Below are 15,219 nucleotides of genomic sequence, written 5' to 3'. Positions count from 1 at the left end.
AGGCTTGGAGCTTACTCTACCGCGCTGCCCCATTATGGGTTGGTGCATACATGTGGCAGATTCTCATCGATAGATGTTTTCCTTCACCACCGAGTACTAAATTAATTTTAAATACCAACTTACTTACATAATTTTATATAAATAACACAACAGAGTTTAGAAGTTACCCAAGCATTTGTGTGCAATAATAAGTTGTGTATATTAAAGCTGTTAAGATCATAGTTAGACTGTCCTCTTATCCTTACTCCAGTTATTTCCCTTTGAAACTTGAAGTTTGACCAAATTTTAGTTGAGCTGTTTAATGTTAACGACATACGTGCTTGATTGCAGATAAGGTTAGGGTCACATCTAATGAACCTACATGAACTTAAAATGTGTATCTCAATTCTCTATTGTAAAGTTGTAATCTTGAACTATGGTTTTTTTTATGACTTTGGTTGGCGGACGAGCATATGGGCCACCTAATGGTAAGTGGTCACCACCGCCCATAGACAAAGGCGCTGCAAAAAAATATTAACCAAATATCACCCGCACCACCTAGATGTCCGAAAATCCACAACAGCGCGATTTTTAAGACACTTTCTGCCTCGCACAACCACTCTGTGGAACCAGCTTTCGCCGGCGGTTTTTCCGAACCGATACGACTTAGGAACCTTCAAGAAAAGAGCGTACTCTTTCCTGAAAGGCCGGCAACGCACCTGCAAGCCCCCCGGTGTTGCAGATGTCCATGGGCGGTGGTAGTCACTTTCCATCAGGTGAGCCTCCTGCTCGTTTGCCACCACTAGTATAAAAAAAAAAAAAAAATAACCATTCCCTACATAACCTATGCGCCACCAACCTTGGGAACTAAGATGATATGTCCCTTGTGCCTGTGATTACACTGGCTCACTCACCCTTGCACAAAGCCCTACCACCAAGTAATCTATTTAATAAAGAATGTTAGGTTTAATATATAATTATTTGCTGGGTTTGGGTTTCTTATCCTTGACTACATCGCGGGTGTTGTACATATATTATGTGAGAGATTTTCATACATACGCTTAATAGGTTACCTTACGACGTATTTCTCTAACGCCGATCAATATGTTTTTAACCTGAACGTTTTGGCAAAATTTCACGTATTTTCACCACTGTGCCATAGCGGATTTTGTTATTTTAGGTAAAAGTCGAAAACTCGTTGAATAATTAGGGAATGGACACTTGATTAGATTTTAATTACCTGCATCGTAAAACCCTGATTGCTTAGTGGCAGGTTGCCAATGGAATCCAAAAGAGATTTTGTGTTCGAACTCACGGCCGGCGTCGATAGCATAGGCGTTTCGCCTGGCTGATAACAGCCTTTGTTCGAAACTAGCACAAAAACCCTCTTGTGTCTCCACAACGTTGATATATCGAAGTTTTAAGAGCTTATAAGATAACACTATTCTTGTGATTTACATATTAGAATGGATTTTTAAAAGTTGTACATGATTAAAGTAAATAAAAATGACAGCCTCTGAACGTCCTGATGATCTAAGACTTTATCTGCCTTTGGAGTTAAAGTTTGGAACTACTTTCAGCTGTTAAAATGTAGTCACGTCGGTAGATAAACACGTGACAGAATATCATTGAAATTAAACAGATTTATATCCTCATGAACAGAATATCATTGAATTTAAACAGATGTATATCATGATCTTTTGTTTCACCACTAAACATGCGATGAATTATAAACAAAAATTAATCAAATAGGAATTCAGTGGTGCTTCGGTTTAACTTTGCTCCGGTTCTACTTGAATATTTACATTTAGGAAATAATGGTTTATACACAATACTAATTGTATTGTAATGGTTACTAAAAACAATAGAAAATATATCAATAACTTGTTGTCGCCCGCGGTTTCGCTTGCGTTTTGGTGCTCGGTCGTCAGATTAACATCACGGTTCCTTGGGTCTCTTGTTTCATACCAAAATTCATAAAATTCGTTATATTGGTTTGGCCGTTAAAGCGTAACAGACAGACAGAGTTACTTTCGCATTTATAATATTAGAATAGATAATTCGAAAATAATTCTGGTGATCAGAAAAAAACTATTTAAAGAAAAGACTAAAAATGATCGTGATCTTAGTATTACCAGTGATATAAGTTAGATGGTCTTAAAACGACTATAAACTTGGTGATTCATCAATGTCAATCAAAGTGTAAAGGATGTACGAACTTTAGATTTAAATCCCGAGCGAAAATATAGCGTTTTTCTAGAAAACGGCTGAAATATTTAGTTATTTCTTTGTAATTGCTTCAACCTTAGTACATGTCTTGGTTTGTTATATAAATAAGTCACAATCACTATACAAGAAATCATTTAATGGACTTAAGAAAATTTTACTAGCAAACTGTTATTTATCGCTATTGAATTAAAACATAGTCGTTGCTGTTTGAATTTGGATCGAATTAAAATTTAGAACGTGTAGTAACCGTTATAAAATACCAAAACTACCCCAGTTACAATTCAGCTGACTTTTCTTTTTGGAAGAATTAGAATCCGAAACGTATTGTAACCGTTATAAATAAAGTGTCAATTATTGTAATCAGCATAAATTATGAGTTTAAAAATAGTTATTTATCAACGAAAGTTGAAATTATAATTAATTTATTCAAAAATCCATAAATAAAAATGCATTTTTTTAAACGTTTGTCACGTGACACAAAACGCTCCCGATTGGTCGGGCTTATTATGACGTCACTTGCTTATTAACCTCGTTTGCCTACTATTTGTACCACAGATTACAATACAGGCAAGTGACGTCACCGACCCCATTGCAGCGCCATATTGTCAAAGTAGCGTTTTCGCGGGCTATTTAAATATGGAATTTTTATTTTGATATTTTTCAGCAAATATGTACCAGAATTAAAAAAGGCAACTTTTACGGGTTCCTTAACCTCTAATAAATAATATAAAATGCATTTTAAAAACCAGTCAAATAGCCTATTGGTCCATGTTTGAATCCAACCAATGATATAAGGCGTCTCATTTCTGACGAAAAACTTTGGAGCGTATAACACTACGCTGCTCTAATGTCCAATGCTCCTTGGTAAATACATATTCTCATTCGATACTTGGAAGATTTCTCATTATGTTTTCCTTTACTGCCAAGCACGATATGAATTAAGTACATGAAGATTGAGTTGTGCTGCCGGATGCCCGGATTTGAATCCCCAATCTTCTAACATATGTGCGTCATTCATCTCAACACCACTGGACCTTTCGAATCATAAAGTTTTATTAAATGTAATTTATTTTAACTTCTTTCTTTATAATAACAAAGAAGAGTAACGCAATTAATTTTCTTTTATACACAAACCTGTTGTTATAAATATAAATACATTTTCATCACAAGTGTGTCCAATAATAATTTGTCCTCTATATCAAAATTCAACCGAGTTTGAATGCATTTGTTTCTTCGACACTATTGTAACAAAAAAACATTTTCTCGTAGGTAACAGTATCCACAGTAAATATGCTGACGACGGTCCTCAACGACAGCCCCATTTTTCCTGAAAACGAGGAAGAGCAAGCTGATTTATCGGCTCCCTTGCTAATGGACAGTCCTCAGGTACCTTTGTCTTTCTTAAACGTTAAGTTGGTATTATTTAGCCGAGATACGCATTTGGAAAAAATATATATAAATTTATGATCGCAATGAAATATGTTATATACTGTTAAAAATATATTTTCCTTATATTCTCGTAGGTAAACACTTCAATTATAATTCAATACGGATTTCAATATTGTTCATTTAAACTACAAAAGTGTTAATTTTTTTTAAATCATGCACTTTTTTTGCAGTGTGTCCTTTTCGGCACATTTATGATATGGTTTGCGTCAATTACTATAAACCTTGGACCAACATTCTTATCTGGAGCATTGGCAGCGAGCGCCGGCTCTTACGGGTCTTACGGTCCATCGCCGTCCTGCCCCTTAGTTCGAGGGCCTTTCAGACATTACGTCCTAAATGCCCTGTGGATTGGCGTTAACACCGTTTGCGTTGGATTGACACTATTCCATTTACGGAAACTCCACCGAGACCTCACTAAGGTTAGTAATCATTTATATTAATGAGTATGATGACACAGAGCGGTTTGGAGAAGTTTAACTAACTTATCAAATGCTTCCACTATTTGCATCACATTCATCGTATTAAGTGTAATTAGTTCGTTTCACTTCTCCATGCTTAGATACGATATTGCATATCATTCATCGCTTATAGCCAATAAAACTAGCAATAGCGACGCCGAGGGTAGCGCGTTGCTATATTACCATTACGACAGTTGTTTGTTTCAAGTTTTCCGAAAAGTCTTTCGCTACACGAGTCGTTTTCGTCGCAACGTCAGCGATTGCAACGAGCAATGTATAAAAAGTATATAAGTTGAGTTGGTGTATTGCCAATATTCACCTAACTTTATGTATAAGATTTAAATTTTCGTGCATGAACTTATTTGGAATGGCGTCACGTGGCCACGACGGCGGCATGCGTTCCGAAATTGGTTTACCGACGTCTCAAGTTCCGTTTCAAAATTGGAGCACGAGTGTCAAAATTTGGATAAAATTTAAATCTTATCGCATGCAGGCTAACGTAGAAGCCGTACGAGTAGCTGGTCTAGTAACCACGCTCGTCAGCATGGCTGGAGACAACAGGCGCATGGATTCACTTCCAAACAGCGTTGGACCGAGGGTATGTATTATGCATGCATTGCATGCGTAGACGTAATTCTCTCATCTAGATAATTTTAAAGGTGTGCTGGCATAGAATTTTTTGGAGATAATAAATCTCCGTCCTCTGGTTCGTAATTTATGAATTAGAATATTAATTTATTCTTCACAAAACTTTTCAAACTTCTTCACAACAAAAAGCCTTATATACGTATTTGTAAATACTTCAGCAAAATACCGTTTATGTTTCTTTATGCATCTTATTTACATTAAAAAAAAACTCAGTACTATTCTATATTAACATTTTTGACTTATTTTAATAAAATATTTTAAATTAATTAGTTTCCTTGATATACCTGACCTTAATGATTTAGATATACATATATAGATCAGATTCTAATTGTCTTGTATTTTTTTTAATATTTATTATTCTTTATCTATTTTCCTCCAAAAAGTTATTACAGCAAGCACATAAATTAAAATAATAACTCTTTCAGACAGTAGATGGGGCTTTGGCTGATGGTCAATGCCGACCTACTGGGAGTGCCAATTTACCTCTTGGAGGTGGTCGGAGGCTTAGAGGGTATCTCGCTAGAGTAGAACGTGAAGGGGTTCGACGTGTGCGAATGTTCCTAGTTATCACCGCTGCATATGTCCTCTTTTGGGGACCACTATTTATAATAACCTTGCTGCACCATCCGGCATTGACATCGCATGTAGCATACGAGGTGAGTTTGCCCTAACGTTCCCAAGTTCGATATTTAAATGTGGTCTAACTGAAATTCGTTTTGATGTTCAAAAATCTTAAAATACATACGATGTATAAGGGCAATTGGTTATTTTAAAATTAAAACAAAATATGAATCTTTAAATAAATAGGATATTATATATGTTTCCAATAAAATCTGTAAAATATATGGAAACCTGTCGTCTATCCGTGATGTCACGAGTACAAATCGCTCAACATATACCTATATATTCCGCTATACTTCTAAAACAATTGTTATATTCAAGTTAAGTTCGTTCAAAAAGGTTTAATTGGATATTTGTTTAAACGCATATTGGTTATTATTGATGTAGGCTACTTATAGAAACTTTATTTAATCTGCAGAAGGGATTATATTTTTAATGCGACGGAATATTTTTATCCTTTTAAATTTTATAGATATTGACCAGTGTTGTATATTTTGATTTTGAAAACCTTTTACTACAGCTAATTATTTTCAACAGCTATATTTCCAAATAACTCTGCACATATCGTACGTGCACGCAGCGGTCAATCCTCTGCTGTTCTTAGCGCTTCACCGCGCTTTGCGCCGCGCGGCACTTCAGCTGTGCTGTGGATGCTGCGTGCATTGGAGCCAGTTTGTACTCGCTCTTACTGCGGCCGGTAAGTTTTAATGACCTGTAATTGCGTATGTGCAGGAATTATAATTTTAATTAGATACAATAATTGTATTAAATAAGAAAAACGTGTGAATAATAATTATTACTTAAGTTATTTTTAAGATTAATTTATTCTGTGACAAATTTCCTAAAATTGTTTGTTGATTAAATCTTGCATAATCTTTATAAAATTATGTTATGTAAATAGACAATAGAATTTGGTAGTTTTGGGTATTCAGTTGGGGATCTTCAGATAAATGCGATGGTTTGTTATAGCCCAGTCTCCTCTCGCGCCGTCGTCTTTCTCGCCGGCGGCGGCGTCCCCTGAGCCGCCGCCCGCTCCGCCCCCACCTATGGCACCGCCCGCTCCGCCCCCGCACTCCGTGCCCGCACCACACACGATGATGGTAATTACCTCTTATATGTAAGTGTTGACACCGTAATACGTGGTTTATACTCGCACGACCCGCACGCACCCCCTAGTGACCTTAGCGAGTTTTTGTAATGTGCATTTTTGATAATTTAGATCTGTTAGCTATCGACAAATACATGTATGTGTGTAAGTATGTATGTTTGTTACTACTCGCTGCCTGGGCTGTATGAACTATTTATATTTTTATATAATTTTGATCTTCAAGTTTCAATTCGATTCAAGAATAATTCTTGAATTGAATTTTTGGTGTTGTTATTCTATGTGTATTTTTGATTAAAACAAAGTTGTATTATATTATGTGTTATTCGGTTTCAAACGAGATTGCATGTGTCCGTATGTTTTCATGTATGTCAGTGGCTTGTGTAAGACGATTGGCTGTTTATCCAAGTGGTAGCGTCCCCTAGCCGCCCTACTCCCGTTAAAATGATCTCAAAATCTCGATCTCAGAGTTGGGAGGTTGAGGAGTGTGATGCTGAGAGTATGTCGAGTGCGCGTGTGCAGGGAGACGAGGATATGATGGAGTCGTGGAGCGGCAGTGTGCGGCGGCCTCGCTCCCCGAGCCCGCTCCTGCCCGCCATATGAAGCGCCCGCGCCGCGGTCGACTCCCGCGACTCGCGGCAGTTGCCACACGTATCCGCCTGCCTGCTACCTTCCATGCCGTATTAATATCAGATGGAGCCATCGTCTCGTAGAAGTAGCACGGATTCTTGTGTCCTCCTAATGTATCCGTTTAGTGTGTAACACTTTCTTATGAATGTTTGTAATTAATAGTAAATTAAATGTCTAGTAACAATAACCAATTAAGATACTAATACGATTCTAATTAAATTCATTACAATGGATGATCCTGTTTGTACTAGATAGGTTTAAAGGTGATTAGATACGGAAAGCTCAATTCTAAACAATTAATTCGTAGCAATAAACATTGTATTGACCACAGATTAAATAATCATAAATAGAGATTACCATAAACATAAACATATTTTTGTGACATTAATATAACGTATTACCATAACGCATAACACCAAGTAAAGGGTAAACCCATTAGTTCGTGTAAGTACCAATAAGTCTTAGATTCAATAACATATTTTTAAAATATCAGCTTATATTAAAATACTTCTTAGATATAACATCTTTGTAATAGCTCCCTTTCTTTTGTAAATAAATGTTTGAGAAGATAAATATCTATTTTATATGATATCATCTAAATCTTTGAAAATTCTAAGCGTAATTGTTATGAAGTTAATGTTTTGTCTACAACTAACGTTCGATAGTTAGACTAATTTATGTATACGTAAGTAATATTCTGTCCTTCTGTAGTTCTTCTTGAAATTTTGTAGTTATATATTATATTTTCTAGCGATATGTGTCCCTCATTGCGTAAAATTAATCCTAATTGATGTTAAAATATATATATAGGATGATATAAATTATATCAGTTTGATAATTAAATATTTTCTTTTAAATAATAACAACATTATTAAAAGTAAATGCCCCACGTCTGGGCATAGATTTTCTATCCGCTTAAAGGTAAGGTTTGGAGCTTGTTCGACCACACTGATTCAGTGCGGACGGTGGTAGACGTGTGGCAGTTTCAAACAGCTATCAAAACTTAAGCGAATTCAATTAAAAACACAAATTAAGGAAAAGAAAAAGATAATTTACAAGTTAATTCTACTAAACTATTGCGGCTTTGTAACGATAGCAAAACAATTATTATTTATTTTATTATTATTACGTCGTAATGATACATCTTAAACGCTATATACACGACTTTAACAGTAAAAAAAAGAAAAAAGTAAATGATAAACGTAGTATGTCAAGCAAGAATCACTCAAGACTGATTTACTTGTTTCGGTTTAGGTTTTTGTTTTAAATGAATAATAAATAAATAAAGGGTAAAATTTAACGTCCCAATTTTAATTAGCTTCAATCTAGAATATACGTATTTTTTAAATAATTTATTCTGCAGATGGTACCGAAAACATTCCTTCGAATTTCAAAAATCATTCTTATTTCGCCTTTTTTCTATTCTAATCTATCGAAACGGAACCCGTCGTTCGTCATAAAATATATCTTTTGTATTTATGTTCATATTAAATTTAAAATACTGGCGTGCCAATGGAAATATCTGTTTCAAATAGCATGTGGCCAAATAGCTTTTATAAAATTTACTACTTGCATTAATTTTAAATATGATTACTAATTGTAACTCCATTAAGTTTTTGTAATTGTCATTGTAATGTACATCGATGTATTAAAATGGTTGTAAATAAATATATTTGTATTAAAGTATTAATGAAAAGTAAAATAAAGATATAAAAAAAAACGTATATGTGTTCGTATAATGAAAGAAGATAAATTAAAAATGTTAAAATATACAAATAAAAAAAATAATACATTTTATTTCGTTTTATTAAAGGCCTCCTTTTATTAAATCAATCACCTCTGTTATCGACTGCAGTAGTTTTGTTTTACGAATTCGCCTTTTTTATACAGTCAAAATATATTTTATTCAAGTCGGCTTTTACAAGAACTTTTGAATTGAAATTTTACAAAACGTCGTTAAAGTTAAAGCTTCCACTGGTTCGGACTGTAGAATCAACAAGTACAAATGACCAGCAAGGAACTCATTAGTTACTGTTTTCCTACATTTTAAATACAAAGTTATGTCAGTTAAATGCAATTAGATTTATATAATATTTTCTTTCCTGATTGAAAGTCATTTAGACTCCAAATGAGATAGTTCCATAGTAAAGAATATAACCAAACTGTCATGCATCAGTTTACAATAACGCTTTTTTTTTTATAAATATTGGACAACATCACATACATTACTCTGATCCCAATGTAAGTAGCTAAAGCACGTCGTCTCGGCCGGGAATCGAACCTGGGACCTCGGAGTGGCGTACCCATGAAAACCGGTGTATACGCTACTCGACCATGGTTTTTAGAATTTACATGTAAAATGCAACTTACCTACGACAAATAAACATATTTTTTTCCTTTGTTCGAGTCATCGGTAAACCCCGAAGTCAAACGTCTAACATATGTAATTACGCTTGCTTATTATTAGTCAAAAATCTTCCACCGAAAAGAATGTTACGAAATACTCAGCGGGATTAGGTAAATTGTCTACTTTTTTATCGAACATTTTTTTTTTAATACTGATATGCATTCGATTCAATTCGAAGGTGTGTTATCCTATAAGAAGTCGCTATATTTAATAGTTTTTAAATTCTTTTAAATTTTACACTAAAAACTTTATGAACGCTCATCTCCAGAGCAGTAATATTGATTACCATGCTTTCTAGTTAAAATTAAAGCATAAAAAAATGACACTATTCACCGTATCTTAATTCGTGCTTTATTTCTTATTATTTATTAATTTATTAATAATTCAACAGCATTTCAACACAATCCTAAATACAATAATATATACCAATAAATTCAAAATTGAGTTAATTGGGATAAGGGCAGGAGGATGATGATCTTGACTACTCACTTGATCATCATTATATTTTGCATTCCTTTAGTTAGGAGTACAAAATATGACATAGGATAAAACCTGACCCAAATCAGGACGAGGATACACGCAGGCAAAACCACGGGCGGAAAATACACACAGCCTGTAAATTTCCCACTGCTGGGCTAAGGCCTCCTCTCCCTTTGAGGAGAAGGTTTGGAGCATATTCCACAACGTTGCTCCAATGCGGGTTGGTGGATTCACATGTGGCAGAATTTCGTTGAAATTAGACACATCCAGGTTTCCTCACGATGTTTTCATTCACCGTCGAGCACGAGATGAATTATAAACACAAATTAAGCACATGAATATTCAGTGGTGCTCGCCTGGGCTTGAACTCGCAATAATCGGTTAAGATGCACGCGTTCTAGCCATCTCGGTTCATAATTAAATAGAAAACAATATTTATACGTTTTTACTATTCCTAAGGAAAACAAATTGTTTTTTCAATATAGTAACTGACCTTAAGAAGCATGATATTTCATATGTGTATTCCTCCTAAATATCTAAGACTTATTTTTCATATACATAGAAAAGTTAAGTACATATTAACACACATAGACACATTAATAAACAACATTTAAGTATGCAGAACTCTCAACGTAGGTAAATATTCATTAAAAAACAATTATTGATCTTTATTCTTGTTACTTATATTTTGCTAGAACTGTGTGAAAAACTACCTTGAAGTTTTCATTGATCTTTTTGACACTATCTAAATCCAGCGAGCTACAAGACGAAAAACCATTTATCCATTTAAAGGGAAAATCTATTTTTTGTACACTTTCGGACAAAACATACATCACTTTCAGACCGAGGGAATAAGGGATAAATTGAAAGTCGTTAAACTAGACGCGCTGAATAAACACGATAAAACAAGTTGAAAAAATGCACACTACTCTTCAAATGTGTCGTATTATAGCTGTTTGAGATTGGATTCGACATGAAGACAACTTAGAAGACACTTTTGTTTATAAGGATAATAATCTGTTTAATAATTAGTCCAGTATTATATACAAATGGAAATATTAATGAACTGACAAAGCTGATTTTTGGATATGGGAGGGCTTAGAAAATATTAACTTGAAATTGTCGACCTCGATTTCTTACGTGCGATCGCCGCCATCTTGAAAAAAATATTGAATATTATTTTTTTGCGATAACTCGGCTGTGTGTCTTGATACGACAATTTATGTCCTATATATTGGACTGGGCTATAAATATTAGGTATATAGTAATAATAATTATATATTGCATACTAAAAAAAATATATTTTTTAAATATAAATACTACTAAACTATTTAATTATAATAAATCGTTCTTATAGCTAAATATCGACGTTTTCTGCAGCTTTTGTGCTTGATCAAAGTCAACAAAAATTTGAGAGTGCTGTGTTACACATACGTAATATAATATTTAAGATTTTAACAAAGTTAATATAATTAAATACATGATTATATCATTTAGCCAATCGCAGTTTGCTTTTGGAAAAAGGCCTCTCCGAAGATGTCAAAGCTGCCGGTTCTTCAGCTTTCAGGTTCACTCGTGTCCCATCACCTACTTCAACAGTAGGTTCACATATTATAAATCCATGGTCACCACTCTAGGACTCGTCTGCACATATAGTCAATTAATTTTTAAGTTAGCAAGTTAAGTCGGTAACTCCGGTTCTTCTCTTCGTAATATAATTTCTGGTTATATTTTATCTTCCAAAGATGCTCCGAACGTAGCTCACTCTATAGAACTCTGACCTAACTTAAATTTTTATGTCCATATTTTGGCACCGTCTGTGCTATAGATACGTATGTTGTTGATTTTCCAATAGATAAAAATGGATTGATGCAATCAAGGTTACTTGATGGTAGGACTTTGTGCAAGCCCGTCTGGGTAGGAAGCACACACTCATCAGATATTCTAACATCAAACAGCAATACTTAGCATTGTTGTAATCCAGTTTAAAGGATGAGTGAGCCATTGTTACAGGCACATAATATCTTCTCACTCAACTCAAAAAAGTGGGGCACATTGTTACTGTAAGGACTGGTGAATATAGCTTACAGTACCAAGTTTATGGGCAGCAGATACCAGTTACTAGCAAGCCCAAAGAAAACAGCTGCTACGTGTAAGAGTAGACATAACTTGCTTATGTTGTTTACACCTTTAAAGACGTATCACTTTGTATGTTACCCAAGTCAGATATTAATTTTAAGTGCTTAGTTATAAGTTGATGGTGTAACTTTTCCAATAAATAAAATAAATAAATATACGACTAAATAAAGATGAATGGAAGGTAAATACACACAGTGTCCATAAATATATATTTTTAATTGAATCGATTTATTTGCTATCTTTATGTGTATCCGTATATGACAAATAAGCTAGTAGTTACTTATTGACTTTATCCAGTAGCAAGTAATCGAACATTGTTTGTATAACTCGAACGATTCGTCGAAGTCGGAAAACAGTAACATGATTGATAATTTGGTTTGTTCTGTCGTACGTGCTTTCCTAATACGTTTTATCAATAAAACTAGTTCGTTTCTGTGAATTCAATACTGACATTTCATGTTTTCTGAGGAATTCGATATTTAAATATTATGCAGTGATTTTTATGTCTTTTAGGAAAAATAATATTCTACGAATGATGACAAAAAAACCCTTCGAAAACGGATTAGTTAGAGGAACATTGCTTTATTAATCTATCTAATTAGGACTTAGGAAGCAATAAAATTTAATTATGTAGGCTGTAGTATGTTTAGTAATTGCCACTTATTATTTATTTGTTGTTATGTATGTTGTTGAATAGTATGAACCTTTAAACGATGATATATTCAACCTTTGAAAAGAGTTTTTGCCTCGTAAAAAAGAAATATATAAAATGAATGGTGTTTTGTTCGTATTGTATGCGTTCATGCATCGTTCAACCGATTGAGTTGTAACTTTGTACATTTGCTGTTGGCAGTTGCGTGAAGATCGACGCAGAAACGGCAGAGCAATCGTATCGAATACTTGTGTACAAAAAAATTTTAAGAGGCATTTTAATTCATTCCAATCGTGTTATATTTGAATTTCGAATCAGCAAATAATAACGGTTACAACCTACAGTTACAATGTATTGAAAAATCATTAAAACCTTTTTTTATTTAATAGTTAACAACTTAGACAGTCTTATCTATATGCAAATGTTTCTTTAACAACATTTTATTTATGTCTCATCTTACGAATATTTTTTTCGTTTTGCACAAAAATTGAGAATCGATATTTATATAATACTGAAATAATACCCACGAACTTCATTTCCAAAGTTCCATAATTTCATTATTATTTTCATATAACATTATTTTTCCGTTTTAGTTAATTATATTTGAATAATAGATGAGCTGTCAGTTAATCTGAGTATTACTTCGATGTTGTTTTGTGTATATTACTTTATAAATATGTAAGCGTTTCAATTTATATTTGAATATTTAGACAAATAAAATTGTACCCGTAAAACAAAAACGGGTCAGTTTGGAAGTATGATGAACACGTTTTTTACATCAGAATAAACAAGAATTTTCACTTACGTGGGAAAACAGTGACGTGAACAAAGTGAATTTTAATATATTTCGCAATAAATTTTTGAGTAATGACATACGTATATTTTTTTAATAAAACATATTACTTATATATAATATTACTGTCGTTGATCTTTTTTAATTTTATTACGCGGCGCACGAAAGGATTGAAATAAAATATTAATAAACACATTGAAAAAAACGTCTGCACGTACAATTAAAGTAATATCTTATCGAGATTTTGGTTTAATTTTATATTGTGAGTACCAATAGTAAATTATAATTTTACCTTTGTTGTTAGTTAATATCTAGACGTCAGTGTGACGCAAGAACTTTGTCTATCACTCGTTCATTATTGGAAAAAAAAACATAAATCGATGATATGCTATTTTGACTCTTGTATCCTTATATGTTATAATTATTATAGTGAAGGTCGCTTATCACATTTTGATATTTTGCGAACTCACCGCAGAGTTTCAAGTATACAGATTTTTTTCTTATACGATATAGATTTACCTTGCCTTGCTTTATATAACCCGTCTTGTATAAATGGAGGCACTGTTCATTTCAGTGATCACACATACATATGTATCCCTTCGTGTAAATATTCAATAAAGCATAGTATTTATATTCAAAAAATAATGTCATTCCATAGTGAAAAGCCGGATTTACGTGAGGCCGAGTTATATTTTATAACAATTATTTATAATGAGAACTTACATAAGAACATATAAATATAGTCACTGTAAAGATTACGACCGCGTGGAACGGTAACAAGATTGCTATTAGAATTTCCCTTTGATTCTCTGGACGAAAAATAATCCACACCAACCAATCAATAAGACGGGTGTTATATTATTATAAAAAAAAAACTCAATTTTCCAAGGTACAAGTTCTTCTAATGTATAAATCGAATAATTCACACACAAATTCACACTTCTACAAAAATACTTCACAGTCGAATCGAGACAACGACATGACAGACGCAAAACAAAATATCTAATATCCTTATTGACCCCTCCAATTAAGCTTAAAGCTTATTCTAGGAATGGGGACAATAGCCCAAGGGGTCGGCATCATACCTAAAACTTTATACATCGCTTGGCAGGTATAAGCCATTGCGCTATTGACGCTTAAACTTGTAAAAGAAAATAATCTCAAGATAAAAAAAAACGAAATGGCGTTGTCGTAAAAGACACAGTTTAATCACATTAACAAGCATGGGCCTTGGCAAAAAGCGAAATGAAAATAGCGCGGTTAACTTGGAATTCGGCATCGACTAATTGAATTTCCCACCACTCCCGTTTTATTATCAGACGAGCTCAGTCGTTAACAGAATAACGTAGCTGCTAAATGTGGAATGTTTTTGCACTTTTGTCCCCTTGCAAAAAGCTGTTGGAAACCAATTACGTGATTTCAAATTTAGAATTGTTCGAAATTAATTCATCCCACTTTTACTTCAACAGGGTTAGTAATTAAATATATGATGAACTTTAAATATAATTTTATTTCACGATTTGGATTGTAAATTTGATTACAGAAATCGTAAATAACCTCAGATGTTATTTTACTTTTAAGAAGTTAATCGATACCAATAAATTTAAATAATTCTAAGATTTAATTTAG

General features: G+C 33.5%; 1 protein-coding gene across 5 annotated transcripts in view; it reads left to right on the top strand.

Annotated features, from left to right (window-relative positions):
• The window catches only part of LOC113393478 (uncharacterized), a 45,710-nt gene extending 37,852 nt beyond the window's left edge, over positions 1-7,858 (top strand). For 2 of the 5 annotated variants that reach the window (XM_064215218.1, XM_026630367.2), the window contains exons 5-11: positions 3,478-3,594; positions 3,828-4,076; positions 4,609-4,713; positions 5,189-5,419; positions 5,922-6,081; positions 6,354-6,484; positions 6,958-7,858. In XM_064215218.1, coding sequence (XP_064071288.1) covers positions 3,478-3,594; positions 3,828-4,076; positions 4,609-4,713; positions 5,189-5,419; positions 5,922-6,081; positions 6,354-6,484; positions 6,958-7,092 — 1,128 coding nt within the window. In that variant the 3' untranslated portion in view covers positions 7,093-7,858. Of the gene's footprint in view, positions 1-3,477; positions 3,595-3,827; positions 4,077-4,608; positions 4,714-5,188; positions 5,420-5,921; positions 6,082-6,353; positions 6,506-6,957 lie in introns of those variants that run through there. The other 3 variants (XM_026630368.2, XM_026630369.2, XM_064215219.1) reach the window with 3 other exon arrangements.
• The last annotated feature ends 7,361 nt before the right edge of the window (positions 7,859-15,219 follow it).

This window comes from Vanessa tameamea, chromosome 6 (assembly GCF_037043105.1).
Source record: "Vanessa tameamea isolate UH-Manoa-2023 chromosome 6, ilVanTame1 primary haplotype, whole genome shotgun sequence".
Classification (NCBI taxonomy): domain Eukaryota; kingdom Metazoa; phylum Arthropoda; class Insecta; order Lepidoptera; family Nymphalidae; genus Vanessa; species Vanessa tameamea.
Note: the sequence above shows the minus strand (reverse complement) of the source record. Positions and strands in the feature narration are given on the sequence as shown.